The following is a 21,924-nucleotide window of genomic DNA, read 5'->3' as shown; positions in this document are numbered from 1 at the left end:
CCGTTAAAGCTACATCGAGTTAGCCGTACATTAAACAAGATAATCAATGTTTCAAGCATTTTTAGATATAAAGTGTTTAATATGATTGGAATTTCATTAACACAGAATCAAGAACTTTAATGGTCTTCTGTATCCGGGATATTCTCTTCTATTAATCGCCTTCTTTTTATTTTATATCGTTTATGTTTATCATTAAATGCTTCTTTAAAGTGTTCTGTCATACGATTAGAATTTATGGTAGATTGAATTATGTTATATCCATTTGCGTAAATTTAATAACAGGTTTCGCGATCCCACCATCCTGCAGGATTTCTTCTGATCCAAAGCTTTCTAAGTTCGTCGTAAACCAGAATAATCACCGCGTACGGTACACCTGGTAGCCACCACTCAAAGATCAATGGATAAGTTCTGAGAATTTCTTTCATATAAGGGACATAACAAACGACGCAGGCTACCGTTATCTCGAAAACAATCCCAAAATTAAGTACCCAATTGTCCATGCCTTGATGAAAGAGAGAGACACGACGAGTTTTGCAGATCATCACGTCAGCAATTTGAACAATCACTATACTGACAAAGAAAGCGGTATGGCAAGTATATTCGAGTATCTTGCGTTGTTCGTACGTCCATTCTTGACCGTAACAATCTTGCAAGTCGTTTACGACGATACTGTCCCACGACGATCGTAAATCCAGTAATCTATAAGGTAGAAAACCATGTTCCGCCATAACTACGAAATATGTGACGAAACCAGCACAAGCTTCGATTATGCCGATCTGTCCGTAAGACAGGAAAAGTAACCGATGACTGACGAGATGATCTTTTAGTGGAATTCTGGGTTTCCTACAATTTCGAATTAATTTAATTTATAGCTTGAAAAAGAAATGATAACTTAAAATTGCTAATATAATAACGATAGAGATTAATGTTTTGAGCAAAATGATCGATACCTAAGGATAATGTTGGATTCAGATTTCTCGTAAGCCAATGAAACGGCTGGCCACATGTCCGTGCCAAGATCTATGCACAATATACAAATCACGCCTACAGGCAAAGGAATGCCAAGTACAATGAATGCCAAAAAGGGTGTTATCTCTGGAATGTTACTAGCTAGAGTATACGCGATACTCGATTTCAAGTTGTCGAATACTCTTCGTCCTTCTTCGATCCCGGCAACTATAGAGGCAAAATCGTCGTTTAATAGAATCAAGTCTGCAACTTCTTTACTCACGTCCGACCCTATCGATGAAACACGCGTTAAAAAACTTAAGTAACATCATCGAAGATTAATAAGGTCAGATAATTAAATATTCCTGTCTCGTTGATTTCTCTTAGATTTAACCCCGCTATGTTCCCTCGGCCATTTTCGAACCAATTATACATATTTTTCTAAAGTTGAAAAGTATTTGAACAAGATATGAGAAAAGTCTTATTCTTATCTTTGATTTCAATTTTATGATCGACATTTACTTAAAACAATAGAAATCCGTTTTATAAAAACGGAAATTCAAAATGTGAAAGCTCGAGGGCCGTAGCAAGGTTAATAATTATTAAAAACGAAACAGTAAAGTACCAGCAATCCCCATAGCGATGCCAATATCGGCCTTTTTCAATGCCGGTGTGTCATTGACTCCATCACCGGTAACAGCGGTGATCAGATGAAGTCGTTGACAGCTCTCTACGATCTGAAGCTTTTGCACGGGAGATGTTCTAGCGAAAACAATCTCAGGGTATTGTCTTATGATACGGTCGAGTTCTTCCGAGTCTAAGTCTCGCAACTCCACTCCCGTCACCACGATCGAATGTTTCTTTTCATTGTGATCGTTGTGCAAAAAATCATCGGTGATGATGCCGACATACTTAGCGATTGCTCTCGCTGTATCAGGGTGATCGCCAGTTACCATGATCACCTTGATTCCGGCGCAACGACATTTGTACACTGCGTCTGGCACTGCTGGCCTCGGCGGATCCATCATTGATATTAACCCGATCTAATAATAATGTAGAATATCGACTTACTTGCATGAATTCGTGTATATTTTATTTTAATAAAGATAAAAATATAACATAAGAGTTATTTCAATAAATGAATCGCCATATAAAAAAAAAAAAGGGAAATAATAATAACGAAACGATAGCTACGAAAACCTATTGAGGAAACGAATTGTCTTTTTAATGGATATTAATTAAAACTTTAAGAAACTACGTATGCGTATGTATGTACGTGATAGATGTTAATATAATAAGCTCTCGTTTCGTATAAACAGAAGATTACTAGTCTCAAGTTTTGAAGAGGAAAATTTGGAGGATCCTCTCTGAAGACGTAATCCGATGGAAAAGAAGATACAGGCAGATCGAGATCAGCAAAACCAAGTACACGTTCACCGTTATTTGCTAGAATATAACAAGATTCCGTATAAGCTTTCTTGATTTCATCATTCAGTTTCCTTGTTTCGTTATCGAACGCTACGGTCGAACATCGCTCTAGAACTCTTTCTGGTGCACCCTTTAAAAAAACAACGTATTTCTTCCCACACATGTAAACGTTGGCTTGAAATTTATCCGTCGAATTAAACGGTATTTCGGACACCTAAATTAACAAAGATAGGTTCGTTACATCGATGGATGATCGAGTTCGTAAACGATCATACTTTGACACCTTTACGCAAGTTCTTCTATATGCTTCTGCGCCTCCTTTCACGAGAACTTCCATACATTTTAATAAGGCAGCGTCAGAAGCATCCCCCAAAATTTTCCTTTCTCTCAACGGCGGTGCGGGCATATTTTTAGGTAAAGGCTCCCATTCAGCCCGATTACAAAGACTAGCTACCCTGGCTAACTTATGAAATCCTGTGTTTTTAATATATTTTCTCCACGTGTCAGAAGCCATTACCTCTTGCAATTCACCGTTGTACCACATGTGTCGGACCTGAACAGTAGATAATAACGAAGTTGATTTCGTAATCACTAGTTTCACGATATTACAACGGAGAACGCTGTAAAACAAACAAATAAAAAAGAAAGGAAGAAAGCCGATGCTAATATTTAAATAGGAAGAGCATCCTTTTTATAATTTAGTCGTTATTTCCTTTCTTTCTACTTTCTTCAAATTATCGCCTATCACGTATTATACAGTCCGTCGTAATAAATCACATTCCACAGTTTGTAGAAATATAGAAATAGAATTCTTAAACGAAGAGAATTCTACCAATGACACAGCACGCTTACGGTCATTTTATTTTGAGTGAGCGTTCCCGTTTTGTCACTGCAAATAACAGCGGTGCATCCTAATGTCTCGATAGCTTCGAGATGCTTCACCAGGCAATTTTTGCTTGCCATTCTGTTCGCTGTTAAAGTGAGACTAACGGTCATAGTGGCTGCCAATCCCTCCGGCACGTTCGCAACTATTATACCGATTAGAAACGCTATCGAATTGATCCAAGTATAGCCCATCGCTGTGGACAAGGTAAAGAACAGCATTCCGAGGAATATAGCCCAGCACGATATTATTTTCATAAATCGATGAAGCTCGCGTGAAAGAGGCGTGGGTCTTGATGCCAATTTCGAAGTTAGTTTAGCAACTCTACCCATCACGGTATTGTCACCGCGAGCAACCACGACTCCTTTTCCGCTGCCTGTTGTACATTAACGAAGCTTAACTTTAAGAAACGATACAGGAAGCCTTGAGAAACCATAGGAAATTCTTGAGAAATTAATACGCGGCAATTCGTTTCGTCATACGTTACCTTCCACTATATCAGTTGAGAAGAAAACCATGTTCTTTGCCTCCATCAGATTATTCGTTGGATGAACATTGGCTGTTCTTAAAAGTGGGATAGATTCTCCGGTAATCGAAGCATTGTCGATCTTAAGACCTTAGTGGAACGTATATATTTCTTCAAAATGCTCAGGCAGTTAATGAAACCGACTTGTAATGAATTAAATATCATGAAATAACTGCGAAACGATATATACACGAATTTAATATATTTGAAACTGATGGCGTTACCTTTGAGAATAATCGAAATGATCGAACGAATAAAACAATACCAACGCTGTAAACAGTGGCTACAAAAAGCATTGGAATACTATTGTACCACAGAGCATCGACATACCAATTAATTAGACCCAAGTATATTAAATTTCATATCATTTAGCAGTACCTTCGTGCGAGTACGGTAATTCGATATTGTGAAAATTAAATATATAAAACGCGATAAAAAAGAAAAGAAGAAATATAATTCGTCGAATTTAAATAATCTAGTACATAGACAAATATTTTACGCTTCTTTAGATTGTACTTATAACAAAATCGACAAGATATCTCGAGCGTCGACGAAGAGAAAGGCGAGGACTTTTTTGTTGAGAAATAAGAAAGTTACGGTTGCAACTGCAGCGATACGAATTTACCTTGACATTCCAGGATCCTAATGTCAGCGGGTACTCGGTCACCGGTTTCCAAAAGGACAATGTCCCCGATAACTAATTCGGCTACGGACAATACCTTTTTTTCGCCGTCCCTCAGGACCTTTGTCTTTTGCGGTAACATCTGCTGGAACGACTCTATAATTCGAGAACTCTTCGACTCCTGATAATGGCTGAACATCGCTGTAACTAAGATTAAGCCAACGAGCACGATGCCAAGCCCCAAATGTTCCGTAGAAGCTTCGCCGTAAGTGCCATACTCCAGAAGATAATTGCAAAAACATAATACAGCACCTATCTAAACAATTTATATTTCTCGTTATACGATGTACATAGTAGCTAGCGAAAGTATTTGAAGCTTCGTACGTAAAATTTGAAACGGATCTGAAAATGTATTTAAAAGTTACAAGATATTTAGCTATACTTCGTAAAGATCATCAAAGTAATTGGACAGTCAATTATTCGTTACATTAATAAGCCATAATATGTAGTAGAATCATTTGTAGCACTAATCGTGTGTTTAAGACTACTGTTCATGTTATACGCTAATTTTTCACTAAATTTATGTTTACGATAAATGTCTGATACCTTGTATATAGCTCTTCGGATCAATTTCAAATTTTACTATTGAGACAGTCACGATTGTTGTCTCTCATAACGAAATTTTAGAGTTTTTCGCATAACACATATAATATGTATATATGCATATAATGTTCGAATACTTTCGTGAACCACTATATATCGTACGACATTAATGATAAAATTCATTCTTATACCCATATCAATAAAGAAAATCCTCCGAAACATAAACGTAAGAATTTTAATGCATTAGAAATCTTTCTTGGAGGCGTCAGTTCATTTGGACCAGTCTTGTCTAAAAGATCGCATGCAACGGTTGTGGATAAGCCATGCGTCGCATTTGTCCCTAGACTTTGCAATAAATCTTCCGTTGCTCGAAGGTGAACGTCTGTTTCGATATCACGACGTAGAGATTCGAGATTGGTAACAGTACGTTGTCGTCTTCGTCTTCCAGTGTATGGTAGAATTTTCCATTTACGAAACCAATTCGTTGCAAACATTATTAGATGCAAAAATCAAAAGAAAAATATATTGTTTATAAAAACGTGAAATAACCAAAATATGTACATATTTAATATGAAAATTGTATCGAGATATCGTAACACAGATTTTTTTGCAGTAACGTATGGCGCATCGATTTTACCCTGAATAAATGTTTCGATATTTTCTTGTTCGTAAATGATTGGAACAAAATACTATTCAATTTATGAAACATTTTAATGAAATTAAAATATGTGATGAATAAAATGTTTAGAAAGCATTTCGTTAAATATAGAAAGTGAAATAGAGAAATAATTAATAATGTATCGTAATATTATCTGTCTATAATTTATGATTTCCATTTTAATATCACAAGTATTTAAATAATTCACTTTCTCCCATTGAAAAAATATTTATCATACTTAATCGAAATACCGACTGTGTACCGACGAGTAAATAAGGAAACACGTTCTACTTTACCTACAGAATATTTCAGTGTCGACGATGAGAAGACGATGGTGGCGCTGATGTACAAAGGCCGAAGTTGTACAAATCGGAAAACTCGGAAGACGCCACGCAGAGAAAGCGAGTTTTCGGATCGCCATAATAGCGCCATAGCGGTGTGTACATAGTCCCGCTCGTTCGTCGTTCGTGACGGGACGCTTACCGACGCTCGGCGTCGTTTCGTGGGATTTCGATTAATGAGTGACATACTCCAATCGAAATAGGCATTTTCGTCGTAATTGTTCTCACGGTGCGTCACGCTACGATTATACAACGTTCGTGAAGAACAGCGATTTGGAACGCGTGTGTGCTTTGCGAGGTGTGTGAACGGACGATAGTCAAACATGGAGAACAGGCCGGCGCCGCTCAGGTCCAGGCGGGTCTGTCGATTTTGCCTGACCGAAACTGAACCACTTTCTTTTATCTATGAAAGAGATCATAGTAAACCATTCCAAGTACCACTTACACTGCAGATCATGTCGTGCGTCGCCATCGAGGTAATTATTTTCTTATAAAACAGCATCGACTGCTACTGATTCATTGTCTAACTACCTTTTGTATGATATTCTTGGAGGAGTCTTACTTTTAAATATTATTGCTATACAACTTATTCGTTTCTTTTTTTGTTAGAAGTATCGTTCTGTGTCCAATTATATCCGTTATTATCGATATCTTACATGGACCAAAATGCCAATAGACAGTGAATGGTATGATTTGGATAATGCAGATATGTTATTTGCCGATTGAGCAAAATGCATTCGATCATTTTTCGTTACAATTCGATCATAATAACTTAATTCACATTTAATACGATTGATATGCACGATCAATAATAGATCAATCGATATTTGAAAATTTTAAGTTTGGTATAATATCCTTTATTTATGTAAATGTAATTTACGAAATAAAATCATATATCATTGATAACTTTCTGTAAATGCTGCGATGGTAAAATGTAAAATACATCGTATTTTCGTTCTGATATTTTGTATTATCGATATTTATGTACATACAGATATATGCAAAGAAATAAACATCATATAAAATAATTTACTGCATCGTATCATGAAATAATTTTCTCTTGTTATAACAATTTAGGGTAATCAATTTTGGCGGGAAAGTAATTCACTTACTATATTCTGTATCATTTAAATATTTTATATCATGTAACTTGTAAAATATATGTAAACTTCAACTATTCTATTGATGATTACAATTTAACTTATACAACAAATTTAGATAAACTTTCTTATAAGATGTTTATGTATAATCTTGTTTTTTGCATTGGATTATGTTTTTTCAATAAATTTTTTATCAATATAAAGCAATTTTTTTATGTAATACTTATTAACATAATATGTTTAAGGTATATGCAGCTGACGGTATGCCACAAATGATATGCAGTATGTGTCGTTGGAATTTGGACAGATCTTATAAATTTAAGCTTCAGTGCAAAAAAGCAGATGAAGCATTGAGAGCTTATCCATTGTCTGGTGTATTACCAAGACCATTTCCACCAATTCCAAATGATCCTCCTGATATGAACAATAAACGACCTTTGGAGCAGAGGTCTCAAAACGAAGGAAATAAAAAGCCTCGAGTTGATAGTTGTGATAGGGAGAGACGAGAAACACGAGAAAGAGATAGAGAAAGGGATAGAGAAAGGGAAAGGGATAGGGATCGAGAAAGAGAAAGGGAAAGGGAAAAAGAAAGAGAAAGAGATAGGGAACGTGAAAGAGATAGGGACCGTGACAGAGAAAGGGAAAGAGAAAGAGATAGGGATCGTGAAAGAGACAGACAAGTAGAAAAACAAAGAGACAAAGAAGAACAGCATGACTTTTATGAGGAGGAACAAGATGCTGGCAGTGAAGGAGAACAAGATACAAATAGTACTAAAGAGGAGCGAAAGTTAGAGCCAGGTGAGATAAGAGTACATGCATGTGACCAATGTGATCGTACTTTTCCACTACGACAGGCTCTTGCTTTGCACGTTCAACGAGCTCATCGTGATCGTAATTATAAATGTACAGAATGTGATCGTATGTTCTTTTCTAAATATGATCTTGGGAAACATATGACTACGCATTCAGAAGAGAAACCATTCTCTTGCCCGATATGTAACAAACAATTTTCAAGGGCAAATTTGTTACAACGTCATGAAAAAGTTCATAGAGATGAATTGCGTTATGGTTGTCAGCATTGTGATCGCGAATTCTTTACAACCGAAGAATTAGAAAAGCATGAGGATTCCGTACATAAAAAGGAGAAACCTTTCCAATGTAACATTTGCAACAAACGTTTCACGTACAAACAAGGTTTAGAACGTCATGAGGTACTACATAACGAAGATAAGACTTTTGTTTGCGAATATTGTAAGGAAGCGTTCCGTACAAGTACGAAGCTAGCTCGTCATTTAACGACGCATGCTGGACATCGACCATATTTATGTAAATTATGCCCTAGATCATTTCTGCTATCTCATCATTTAACTAGACACATGCGAACACATTCTGTAGAAAAACGCCATGTTTGCGAAGATTGCGGTAAAGCATTCAAGCGTAAAGAGAGTTTGGAGGTACATCAGTTAACGCACACAAAACGCACAGGTATGGGATTAACATGTGATGTCTGCCAGGAATCATGCAGAAATAGGGCAGATTATGTCACACATATAAAACAACATATTGAAGCAGGTGAAAAAATGGGACCAGATGGATTGCAACCAGACAATAAAACTAAACTTGATTTGGATTCTGACGAAGATGAAGAAGAAGAACAATATTCAGATGGAGATGATGATTACGAGCCACCAGCATATATTGTGAAAAAGCTTCCAAAACCACTGAAGCCATCAGAAAGCGAAGAGGAACAAGAAAGATCAGAAAAGGAGGAAAATCAAAAAGAACAAGTTGTATATGTACGGCATAAAGATGGAAATATGATTAAAAAGACAATTAAAACTTTGATGCCTATTCAACGCAGAGAGGTACAAGACAGCAAGATAAAACAAAGTCCAACTACCAACCAATCTCAATCAGCTACAAAACCTCCACAGTCTAAACAAAATGAAGAACCTCCGAAGTCTTCCCGCGTTGATGAAACGGAAGCACAAGTTCAAAAAATTGTTGCATCTGTGTTTAAGGAGCATAAGATACCTCTGAAACATCAAAGTGTTCAAGAACAAAATAAAGAACCATCTACACCTACAAATCAATTAAGACCTCAACAAGGACAAAGTAGTTCACAAAATCAAATTTCTACGAAAGACGAAAAATCTGATATTCCTATAGCAGTCAGTAATACACCAAAAGCTGTAAACACTGTTAAAGTAATAAAGAGAATCGTTGTAAGAAAACCCGGAAATACTGAGACTAGTACATCTACAGTAAAAGATGAAGATGCAACAGGTAGCACTTCTCAAACATCTAGTACAGGTCACAAAGTAACAAAAAGAGTAATTGTTCGTAGAATTATTCGTCAGGGAGATACTACCCGAGAAGTTATTATGAATCCTGATGGTACGATAATCGATCCGGCAGAATTAGCAAAGCTACCAACTGGTAACGTTGTAAAGAGAGTTGTCGTAAAGAAGCCACTTGATAAACACCAAAGTTTGGTTCAAGCGGTGTTGCAGTCAACTACGGATATTCGGCAACCAACTACTACAATAAAAAATAACGATACAGTACTAAGCGAATCTCCGAAATTTGAATTAAAAACATCTCAGTCCATAAATGCATCGTCTTCGGTAACAAAAACAACTGTATGTCCTGCATCGAAACCTGCATTAACTGTAGGAGATCAAGAAACAAAGGAAAAATTAGAACAGCTGGAAAAGAGAGTCGAACAACAGCGCTTAAAGATTGAAGAATTAGAGGCTCGTAAGCAACAAGAATATGAACCTATTGAAGAAATGTCTCCTGAACGTCACGATGAATCCGATGATGAACAGCAATTACCATTAAAAAGAGTATTTGTAAAGAAAAAGCAAAGTATGTACGATGAAGAACAAGAATATAATGACAATGATGTAGCAATAACTTCTGTAACAACCTCTGTAACAACTCCTGCAACGACTCCAATAACAACAATGAAAATAGATGATACTCAGCCTGAACCAGAAAAGGAGAAAGAAAAAAGTAAATCTGAGGTACAAGTAGAAAATATATCAAAGGATAGTACGGTAACGCCAAAACTAGCTACTACAACAGCTGTACCAGTACCAACAACAACAGCAGCAATAGCATTACCAGTGATGACAACAACCATAGCAATACCAACAACTGTTAACACTGGAAGAGAAGGTAAACCATTGATAACCAGTTCCAAAGTCTATGGAAATAAAAAGATTATTGTTATAAAAACAGAAGAAACATCGGAAGTGGAAGAAATGAGTCGGGAATTGTGTAATATATTAGATTCAGCTGATTCTGTAGTCAAAATGCAAGAAACAGTTTTAAGTAACCTCAGTCAAATATCTTCTATTGGAGAATGTTCTCAGAAGAACTATAATGATAAACCAACAGCTGGACCATCTATCTCCGAGGATTATTCAGAGAAAGAAGAGGCTGTTGTTGAAACTACTTCTCAGGATCAAGAAGTACATGTTAAGTTAGAAAATACTGTACCCATGGATGTGTCTGATTCCCAAGAATCTGATATTAAAATGGAACCAGAACAAGTTATAGAACAACCTGAACAAAATTCAAATTTGGCTTTAGACGAACAAGATCTTTCAGAATCAACAGATATTTTTGAGCCATCGGATAATGTATTAGAGGTACAAAAGAGTCAATTGGACGATTCCGTAATAGAACTCGAACATGGAAGTCACGCAATTAGTTTAAACGACACTAATGATAGTCAAGATAGTCTCGAAGACAAACTTCAACAAATGGAGGGTTAAATTTTCTATTAGGAAATAACGACGAAACGCGCTTTGATTTAAAATTCATATATCCTTATTTTCTCAACCGATATCGACATTTTAAGTCATAATTTTATACATTGAAAATTCAATCCTTATACATCTGTAATAATAAATACGGATAAACATTTTAATCATTAGATTCGTCAATCTATCATACAAATTTAAAAACTGATCAATGTATATCTTTCAAATTTCTTTGCTTCTTCTTTTCTTTTATTTTCTGTATGGCAATTATAACATTATGTCTACAATTTTGAACGGTACCAATAACATATAAAAATAAATTAATGCCTAGTAATTATAATTTTCATATAAGAACGTAAATTTAGCTAATGAAAAAAAGTACGTTTATTTCTATGTTCTGCACTTGTTATACAAATTTTTTTATCTTCACTAATGTGAAAATATATTATAGAAATATTAAAAAAATGAAATGATCGTCGTTGTAAATCTAAGCTTTCATTCTAGAAAATCTGTCTTATAAACTGGTATTTGTGCATGCAAATACTAAACATAAGGCATTTTTGTGTATATATGTCAACAGTAATACTGTATTGGGATTTTTTATTTGTTTCAATTATAGGTAAAATTGTCCCATTTTAATGATATATTACATTTTTTTACCATTGTTATACACTTGATTCCACCTTTGGGAATTTACAAGGTACTTTAAAGGATTAAACTTACTGTAATATTTAATCACATTATGCTAATTTTGTCAAGCTAGAATGGAAAAGGTACATAGATTATTCAATATTCTATAAACATTTCAAACTATGTATCAAATACAAAGTATGCTGTGTAAATGTAAAATTAAAAGTGTTGTTTATTTTTTGGGAATACCTTCATCGCACATATACATAGTACAAACAACAAATGTCATTGTACTTTCATACAAAATATTTACACTTTATTTCATACAATTGGTTATAGCACATACTTAGATATGCATGCATTTCATTATTAATATATTTAAACATGATTTGACATATTATTCCAATTATATTTTAATATGCAATCTATAACAAAATTACATGTATCTTATGAGTTTAAAAAATACAATAGATATAAAATATAGGAATACGAAGAATGATATTTAATTGATCATTTACCTATAAGGATGTATAAATATTGATTAAATATTGAAAACGCATTGTCACCAGAATTTATAAATTAGATATTGCATGTTACATATTCTGATCATCTATTATACATATATAATATTAATTATATAGTTGTAACCTAGAGTATAATATATCAATGTCGATAAATAAAATACTACAAATTAATATAGATTAACTTATATTGGCATTCATCGAATATGATTTTTTATATCAATGTTGTATGAAAAGCTAGTTCGTATATAATTTTTGATAATTTATCGACAGTTTATAAGTATTTTATAAACGATTTCCAATAAATATGTTGCATCTAACTGGCAGAAGATGTCGACACTATAACATTTCAGTTCGGCAGAATCAATCTTTGGCTTGTAATAACTACGTTCGGTAAAATAAGTGTGATACAAAAGAGCGACTTAACGTTACAGGTAAAGTACATGAATGTATTTAAATATAAACGAACAAATGCATATTTGTATATTCGATAAACTAAGATCATCACACATATGATTATTAAGATGAATTGCATAAATTGAAAACGAATTACTTTGCTCTTTCCATATGATCAGCATTCATGAGTATTATGTTCTCTAACTATTTAAATATTTTCGATCGATTACACGTTGATTAAATAACTGTAATAGCATAAAATTCACATATTTCACCCACTTAAATCATTACATAGATAACGAATCGGCAATTGAGAATGCGATGGTTAACGATAGTTAGAACATCAAGCGGGGTTATCTTTCCTCTTGCTGGTGAGATTCTGTAGCTGTAAAAATAACACTTCGAATATTTCCAATTTCACCGATTATCATAATTATAACATACGATATAAAAATATGATATTTCCGTCTTCGAATCTTTCTTTATGTCCGCATCATTTTTAAAGTCCACCGTGTCCGCTGTCTATGTACTCGAACTTCTGTGAAGCAAACACGATATCGAAGATTTAAAGAAAGGAAAGACAAACGATTATCCATCATGCTTATTTTCAAGGAACACATAACAGTATCAAACGTAGAAAGATTCTACAACGAAAATCATCATATCGTTCAGCCTAAAGGTAAATGCTTTATTTGTAATATTTCCATGAAACGATAACGTTTTGGTCAATTATTTCGGTAGATATTAGCGAAGGATAATTAGAAAGAAAAATCATTTTCGTAATCGATTTAAATGTATCGAGAATTCCGCTAAATTCTTCGTTTTTACTGTACCTCCTTCTCGTCCGTCGCGGCGACCGTGTACACTCGGTTGGAATTTTTCGACTCTTTCGCAGGACCGATTACGAACGCGTAGATCAATCCAGCTGCCATACCACCAAGGATTGGACCAACCCAATACAGCCAGTGATTCTCATATATATCCATTACAATGGCGCTACCGAGTGATCGAGCTGGATTCATACCTGCGCCAGTTCTTGGTATCTGTTAAAGCAATACAGTATAGTCAAAGGCATGTGAGAAGTATTAGAAGAACTTCGGAATATTCAAGTTTAACTATCGCGAGTTATGAGCAGAAAAAAAGAGTTTAATATATAGTAAGTAAAGAATATTTTGATTTATTTAATTCTTTGCTAAATTCACCAAGAAAAATGTAAACGTCTCGATTTATTCTGTCGATTTAATATGATACTCGAATTGCATTATGACAAATAAAGAATGCGTCTGATGAAAGTCGTTGCAAGTCGTCAGGAATAATAATAAAAATAAAAATAATAGATTTTTTCTTAGATTAATATAAAGAAGTGACACGAACCGTAGAAGGCAATAAGCTCATAGTTCGCTAAAAATATGTCGCGTAAATATATTTGCAATTCTCATACTTATATTAACAAAATAATTAATCAATATATCGTGAGCTTAGATATGAACAATTATTAAGGTATTATTATCTAAAGTAGAAGAATGTATCTTACACCGACGATATGACAGACAGAAACTGTAAATCCGATTATAAGAGGAGCAATCCCTTTGCTGTCTGGTTTTGCTGCATCGCATGCACCACATACGACCAGAACCAACGCGAAGGCGAGGAAAAATTCTATACCGAAACCTTGGACAGGAGTAACGCCTGGTGAAAGAGATACTACGCCTAAAACATGTTCCATCCTTTCGGGGGATAACGCTTTTAGTATACCAGATCCTGCTACTGCGCCTATACATTGAAGTATTACGTACAGCAAGCCTCTGATAACTGGCACCTGTAAAACAAAGTAAGCGTTTCAGTACATTTTATAACGCATAAATTAATTCATAAATAATAAATTCAAAAATAATACATAAATATCTTCTGTATAACACAACGTGTACGTATAACAAATTATCGTAGATCACACTAGGTACGTTATTGTTATTCTTCGAGATCAAATAATTCCATATCATCGTCGAATGATCACCTATACGTCATTACGAATGAATTACCTTACAAGCAATTGTGTGACTAAACCGTATGCAACAGAAGCTGAATAAATCATCGATAAATCATTCCGTTAGTAATCGATATCCAAGAAATGATCATGCGTTTCACGGTTTGTATAACAAGGCGCGAAGAATGAATCTAACCGCGTTGAATATTCTATTAATAATTCTATAGTAATTATGATATGTATCATTTATATTTTGTACGATGTTCAGGATATTTTGTCCACAAAAATACTCCACGTAGGAAGAAAGTAGATGAATATTTTTTGAGTAACCTGTGGCCTACGTGTATGTTAAAAATTAGTCGACGACGAAGAAGATCTCATGATTCTAAGAAACGATCACGATCTTCGATCATTACCTTGCCAATCACCATTAATCCGAACGTAACAGCGGGATTAACATGACCACCAGAAATATGTCCTATTCCTTGAATCGCTGCGGCTACAGTCAAACCAAAAGCCAAGCTTATGGCCACGACGTTGCCCGTGACGACAGATCCACAGCCAAAGAAGTTCAACAGCAACGTACCAAGAAATTCTGCGATCAGTGCTCGGTAAAGGCCAGCCTTTTTATTGGTCAGCTCGTTTGTACCTAAAGCCTCCTTTAAATTTGCCATCTGTAAAAAAGTTCGTCCGATTGATTTGGCTTTACCAGGCACCTACAGACATTAGAACGTTATGTCTATTTGTTGTAATAATCGAAACGGAACGCTGTATCGGTAACCCAAGTCAGTCATAGAACGTTTCAACCATAAAAAGGAACGTCTAGTTTTTCACATAGTTTTTCATGCCGTCTACGATTCTCATTCGTTCAATCAGCAGACCTTGAGTCACTCTTGGCAAAGGAAAAGATTCCGAAGGGCAACTCGATCCTTTTGCGCAACGTCGTTAAAGAACGGTTAACGGTCCCGTTAACTTGAAAAAAAAAAATGTAACAAAGCTGTTTAGAGATGGGTCGATAACATCTAGAATTTTTCATATATCGGTTTATAACGAACACATTTTCGTAACGTATCGAATATAAAATTTCGTACCGTGGAAGTAGGATTGCCTGTATAAAAGGTTTGCACGAAGTTAACGTTGAAACCGTATCTAGGAAGTATCCTAAATTTAGAAAAACAATTTTGTTTTAATGTCCTCGTTTCACGGCTATAACTACAAGAGAAACTTGGTAATTTATTTTTATAGTTCGGTTAACTTCTTTTTAAACAAGCTAACAGCTTCGATTCAAGTTCCGCCGTTGATCCTTAAAATCAATAACGAAGATCAAACGTATCGTTAGATATTTCAATTTCCGTCGTTCTCTAGACGACTATTGTGCGTTAACACAATACGGAATTCATACCGCGTATCAATGTCATCTTTTGCTTTTATATGTTTTAACGATCTAACACCTGTTTGAACATTTTTAAAGCGAGATCAACTAGAAAGAAACGAGTGTTCTTCGCTGTTCGTTACGGAAGATAGGAAACCCTCCCGCATTGAACGTATTATCCAGAGATTCCATTCCATTAATTCTCGAACGGATGAGATCGTTTCTGATCCATCGTTCATTAACCACTTTGAAAATGAAGCCGGTCGATCGTTTAGCAGTTCCGTCGATTCGCGTCATAGATTTAAATCGAGGGCATGTGCATACATATGCACGTACATACGTACGCCACGTCGCATGTGTAGTTCGTACCGTTACGAATTACGTTAGAGAAACGAATCGTTAGTTAACGAGAGACGCATCGAAGTTGCATTAGGCTCAGGTGCAAATGAGAGATTTGCGTCGACGTCACTGCTTCGTTTACGCATTTTTCTTGCAGTTCACAAGAGCGCTTTTTGCGTTAATTCCATTTTCATATCGCGTATTTGCTCGGTTACAATTTAGCCATGGATGCGGCAACCCGTTATCAAAATTACGAAAGAACAATTAATAAAAATAGTTAATAAAAGAATAGTAAATAAAATACTTCTTTAAATATACAAAAATAGTTTCATCAGTGCCAGACTTTGCAAAGACAAATGAGAAGAGACGAAACAGAGAATGAGACAAATTTTGTAATTATTTTCGTACGACCGTGAAATCTTTTGGCGAAATAAGTGCAAAAATTTATGAAAATTGAATGTAGAGTCCGATCGCTCCGTAAACCACTTGTTTGAATTGAATTATATAAAACAATGTAGCGCTTCACCACCGAAGGTCAATATTCCGATTCGCAGCCAAGCAGTAGAAGCAGTAGAATCTTTTGTCTTGATAGACTAAAACTTGCCGCCTAGTCGCTGCTCAAAGTTGCGTCTCGCGCGATTTATTTCGTATAAATCTATACTGTTCTAAAACGCAGCGGCAAATGGACGCTAACGTAAACCGCTCGTCTGCGCCGGGCCTTACTCATGCAGATCGTCATATCCTTGACAAGTATGACAGGCGGTCCCAATCGCTACGAATTACTTAATCATTCCCGTTAAAATACCGCCCGAGCTAATCGTCACCCACGCCACCGGCGCGTCATTGCGTTTTAAGCCTCGCGTACTTGACGCAAATATCTTAACGCGGATCTAGGTCGGTCATCTTCTACCCTTTCCTAATTTCCGTCCTGCCTTCCACGATGAACGAGTTCGTTACGGCCCATTTTCTAATAAAACTCTCGCTCGAGCTTCTCGTTTCAGCGAATATCCGCGGGTGGATTGCGCGACGAGAGAAGCGAATAAAATTGCAAATAGGATGAAAAGGAACGAGAAGACAATACGAGGAATCGTCAACGAGTTTACGTCCGAGACGAGTGAAAAAACTCGACGTTCGGCCGATTCAATAATGGATTTAATTCGGGTGAGATCATCCATAGGCAAAAGTAGAGACCGTGACATGCCATTCTCATCTCGTGCAATTTCCACGATTGCAGCGCGTGTCACGTGCACGATAATCGTTTGCAGCTACGAAAACTTGTGATTTCTATAAATAGAAAGATACACCGGGATGCGAGTATAAAGGTAAAGGATGTCTGGAAATCTTTGCTTATAAAAATTACTCGTCGAGTATCGACGTGTATGGAGCGTGAAACGCTCACTCACGCTTTATTTATTTGAATAGTATTGTACGTGTCAAACGTTACGGTAAACGGTAGTTTGATTTTCCTTCGTTACACAAGCGGTAAAGTAAATAAAATGCGGAAAAATGTTAAGGGAAGCTACGCTGTTTACTTTATCCGCGCTCGTAAGTCCGCGGTTTGATTCGCGTATGTGGCTACTCCTTCGATTAGAAAGATAAAGGAAATACATCCGTCGTTGATACCATAAATAGTTGGCAATGAAACATTTCATTCCGATCATTTTACGTAAAATGATATTTACGGAAACCGTTAACACCATCCGTTCGCTGATATTTCGATCTTTGTTTCTTTTTATTCTCGTCATCCGTTTCCAACTTCGTTCGTTTCGTACATATTTGACCCTCGTAACGAAATTCCAGGCAGCGGACTAACTGCTTGCGCAAATAAATTATTGATCGTAAAGCTAGCAGATCGACTACTCTTCGACCAGGCATCTGGTACGCGTGTCATTAAAAGTGTCGTTCAAACTCCGTTTACCTTTGTATTGGGGGTGTTCGATTCTTTCTGGTGATGTCACGCCTCGAGATTATTTCTTCCTTGCGTGCAACGCAATTCGATCTAACGATTTACATTCTACAAATTCGAAGGGTTTTTGGTTTCTACACGATATCCTCTCCCTCTGTTCGGTAAACAACGACAACCGAACCACGATTTTCTCCTTTAAAGAGACGATTCTCGCTTCCATATTATATGAAGCCGTCGAAGGTTGTAACAGACGTTGAATAACAATTTCTTATGACCTGTTCGTGTATAATTTTAATTCACTAAGCGCTTTTCTTCATCGGCTTTCATAAAGCCATTAGATTTATAGCGGCCGTATAGTTTCCTCGCGACTGGTTCTCGGAATTGAGTATTGCAAACAGAATCATTTACCTTAGATTCCAAGTGACCTCATTAAATTACGTGATATTTTTCTCTGGCTTTTATTACATGGTGCACAATATTGTACGAAGATATCGTTTTGCGTCCTTTCCTGCATATCGTTTAACCGGATCTATAGCGTCACGACGAGGGAAAAGATGAAGCAAGAATTCATCGATTTTCTCGCCCAAGAATAGTAATTACGCTGAACGTATCCGTACATTGAAATTTCGTTTCTTTTTATTTTTCATTCCTTTTTTATTTTTATTTTTTATTTTTATTTTTGTTACCCTTCGATCGGATTCGTGAAAGCAACGGAAGGCGGTCGATTTCACATAGATCGGTTGTTACGTCTTCAGCGATTTATCGTCGTGCACTCCTCAACCATGATGGTCGTTACCCTTATATGGTTTAGTACAGGTGCGCGATATCTCTCCTTATCTCTATTCATTTCTTTCTCTCTTATCCTGCTTTCTGTAATCGGTAATAAAGCGGACGTTAAAAGTTTTCTTGTTGCTTCAAGTTAGCTTAATACGTGTATTTGAAATGTAACGTAAGACGAGATTTCTTCTTTGACAGTTTGCCATTACTACTATTCCTGGCAGATCTTGTATAGCGTAGACGTGATTCCTCGTCGACAGATCCAAGATTTTGATATATTTGTGTCATATGCAAAAACATGTAATAACAAATATTCAAAATGAAAGAATATATTTGTTACGATATTTAATAGGCGTGATAAATCTTTATATAAATTACATTTCCTTAGTTGTATCAATGGAAATACGAAATTGCATAAAAGTCTACGATCTATTCGTCGAATATTAATTAGGAATATGAAACTAAGTTTCTCTCCTGTGTCTCTTTTTGGTGAAAATTAATTTCGAACACCACGGATTGATTTGATGAAATTGTTCAATTTCTTTTCATAAAAGCATGCGATCTCCTTTAAAGCTTCCGAGGTGGTAGCGAACGCCACTCCTGCCCCGGCTGATACTACTGATTCTGTTTTACAGACGAGCTAATGGACAGTAATTCTACTGTCACAGCAACGTTGTTATTAAAGCGACTTTCGTCATTTTTAGAAGACGCGTACAATGTAACTGTTGTTGTTTGGTTAACCCATTTATCTCTCATGAAGCTATTTCGAGAACATGTAATATCGATAGGCGACTTACAATTATAGATTTCGAAATTCTATTAATTACAAATTTTGCGCGAATTATATTTGTGCTAATATAAATTCTTTATTTAGAAAATTGAAATTATTTTTATCTCTAGGCTGAGTACTTCTTGAATAGTTGCCACGCAACGTATACAATACACACGTATACGTAAGATGTGCATAGGCATCCACAATCCGCGGTTTAATCGTAGATATTTCTATTATGTATATATAATTAGTAATTATCTCGCGCGCGTGATCATATTTGTTGTTCGTATGCAAGAAGTCGCTTGGTTACATTCGAAATGCAAGTCTATATAACGAAATAAAACTCATTGTATACAATATAATTTCGCAATAAAACAAATATACGTAGTTTACTACGGCGAAGAGTAATTTTAATAAATTTTATCTAGAGTCCGGATTTATCAAGGTTTATTTGATAAACATAATAATGGTACTCGCTAACGATAAGTTTCCTTGCGATGCGTACGATGTTGAGTAAAAATAGAAATATCGCTTTAACGTTTATCATTATGATTTATACCATGTACTGTTATTGGACTTCATTAAGACATTCGTTAATCACTCTCCATTGTCACAATGATTCTCATATTTTACATCACACTATTTGTAATATAAACTTTCGTTCGCTGTTTCTTCATTTTAATCGCACTACGCTTCTGGCATCGTTCTGTCTCGTAAAAATTTGCACGACTCAAACAACAAGCTGACTTTTCGTAAACACCGTACTGTTTGTGTAACAAAAGCCGTATTATATATTTATATTTACATTTGGTAAACGAAATTTAATCTTACGTTAATGTAAACGAAAATGACAACTAAATCGATATACAAACGTCAAAGCTGTGAAGTGGCGAAGTGACAAGAAGGATCTCGAATTAATTCGAATAAATTAACTAAAATATCGATCGAAATATAAAGAAAGAAGCTTACCTCGAAGATGGTCCGAGTCAATGCAGAAGCTAGGTAGTCGCTTTTAAAAGTTTTCTGTGATTTTTTCAGCAACGGATCCTGTCACAGGCTTCGCGGTAGTGGCTCTTGGAAAAGCGAATGCTCTGCAAGAGTTACTGAACGACAACTGTCGAGGCTGCCGAGCATAGAAACCAACTGGTCTCACGTAGGTATCTAACTGCGTCTGTTCTGGTACTCTGCTAGATGCTACCAGAGTAGGGATATCACGGTTAAAACGAACGACGATCTCCAGGTAACAGCGTTGTTTTAATTTTGCTTCCGCACGAAACATAAATCGATGCGAAACAAATGCGTATTATATTTTTGCGTAATTATATCGATGTCTTTGATCTTGTCTTTTGTGTACGATTAACACGATATGGCAGTTACATTTTTCCTACCTATCGAAATTTCAATATTTTTCCATCTAAACTAGTATTTCTTAAATCTATCTATCGTCCTTTGCTGTACTTCATTTCTATTATTATTGTTACAGAATCGGAAGCAGGATCGTAACTAATTAGTATGATAAAGAGGAGCAGAATGAAATTAAACCATTTTTTAATGTAATTTAAACACATGTTGTGGGTATTACATATTACAAGCATAAAGGTGTTACACGCTAAAGGCGCGAAATATGGCGAATATCGGAAAGACAAGAAATTTATGGAATCGCATGCGGTCCGACAGTAAACGTATTTAGATATTGTTTTATGGCAGAGGTGCGCCTATCTCCAGATGGTTCTACTTTATTTGTAACACGTTATTTGTACCATTATGTTCTTACTATCACTGATGACGCGATAATTAAACGGACTGAGAGTAAAACCAATGTCCTTCATAGGCTAACGAAGGAAATTGAAAGGAAGTTTTTATAATACATGGAGTTATGAAAGAACAAGCAAACAATAATGCTCGCGACACGTATCGGTGTATATTCGTATATCTATACGCGTAATATATTTCGTTAAAAGATTATTCGGAAATTACAAAATAGTAATCTTACTTGCTATATTTTCCACGCGATCGATGTTTCCCTTTTTATTAGTATCATTTCTGTCGTTGTCGATATTTGCAACAAGCGAGTTCGTGTTTTCCAATTAGAAAACGGAAACGTAGTCGACGACGAGATTTCCGCGTAGAACAGCCGATGCAGAACGTTACGAGTTGCGTATTCGCGATTACATTCGAGGAAAAACCTCTAAACATGACCGCAGATCTATTTCTTTTTCGCGAAATATAATTAGATAAAAACAAATCGTTTGAAGAAAGGAAGGAGAACAACAATTTACTATCAGCCTTGATGCAAAGAAATACCTAGAAATTACTGCATTCGTTGATTAATCTCGCCAAGTGCA

At 35.8% G+C, this 21,924-nt stretch overlaps 4 protein-coding genes across 6 annotated transcripts; 1 reads left to right on the top strand and 3 right to left on the bottom strand.

The window, feature by feature from the left end:
* Positions 1-18: 18 nt before the first annotated feature.
* Positions 19-4,137, bottom strand: LOC139985420 (sodium/potassium-transporting ATPase subunit alpha-like). Its single transcript, XM_071999836.1, has 6 exons — positions 3,229-4,137; positions 2,660-2,929; positions 2,276-2,590; positions 1,574-1,991; positions 951-1,239; positions 19-843 (listed from the first exon to the last, which is right to left on the bottom strand). The coding sequence occupies exons 1-6, from the start codon at positions 3,589-3,591 to the stop codon at positions 273-275; spliced, it is 2,226 nt and encodes a 741-aa protein (XP_071855937.1). The 5' UTR covers positions 3,592-4,137; the 3' UTR covers positions 19-272.
* On the bottom strand, positions 3,736-5,504 carry LOC139985404 (sodium/potassium-transporting ATPase subunit alpha-like). Its single transcript, XM_071999813.1, has 3 exons — positions 5,202-5,504; positions 4,411-4,723; positions 3,736-3,875 (listed from the first exon to the last, which is right to left on the bottom strand). Exons 1-3 carry the CDS (start codon positions 5,502-5,504, stop codon positions 3,736-3,738), a joined length of 756 nt encoding a protein of 251 aa, XP_071855914.1.
* A 541-nt stretch (positions 5,505-6,045) lies between these two features.
* On the top strand, positions 6,046-11,737 carry LOC139985408 (uncharacterized). The gene is made up of 2 exons (XM_071999815.1): positions 6,046-6,485; positions 7,355-11,737. Exons 1-2 carry the CDS (start codon positions 6,333-6,335, stop codon positions 10,892-10,894), a joined length of 3,693 nt encoding a protein of 1,230 aa, XP_071855916.1. The 5' UTR covers positions 6,046-6,332; the 3' UTR covers positions 10,895-11,737.
* Positions 11,466-20,823, bottom strand: LOC139985416 (aquaporin AQPAn.G). Of its 3 annotated transcripts, XR_011799405.1 has the most exons (6): positions 20,549-20,741; positions 14,830-15,087; positions 13,964-14,248; positions 13,263-13,472; positions 12,874-12,967; positions 11,466-12,814 (listed from the first exon to the last, which is right to left on the bottom strand). XR_011799405.1 is itself a non-coding variant. In XM_071999829.1 (5 exons), the coding sequence occupies exons 2-5, from the start codon at positions 15,085-15,087 to the stop codon at positions 12,773-12,775; spliced, it is 795 nt and encodes a 264-aa protein (XP_071855930.1). In that variant the 5' UTR covers positions 20,549-20,823; the 3' UTR covers positions 11,466-12,772. The 3 variants fall into 3 exon arrangements, 2 of the variants coding, with proteins under 2 accessions (XP_071855930.1, XP_071855931.1); XM_071999829.1 differs by lacking the exon at positions 12,874-12,967 and having other exon boundaries at positions 20,549-20,823; XM_071999830.1 differs by having other exon boundaries at positions 11,466-12,967.
* Between the last annotated feature and the right edge of the window lie 1,101 nt (positions 20,824-21,924).

This window comes from Bombus fervidus, chromosome 3 (assembly GCF_041682495.2).
Source record: "Bombus fervidus isolate BK054 chromosome 3, iyBomFerv1, whole genome shotgun sequence".
Classification (NCBI taxonomy): domain Eukaryota; kingdom Metazoa; phylum Arthropoda; class Insecta; order Hymenoptera; family Apidae; genus Bombus; species Bombus fervidus.
This window is presented reverse-complemented; position numbering and strand designations above follow the sequence as displayed.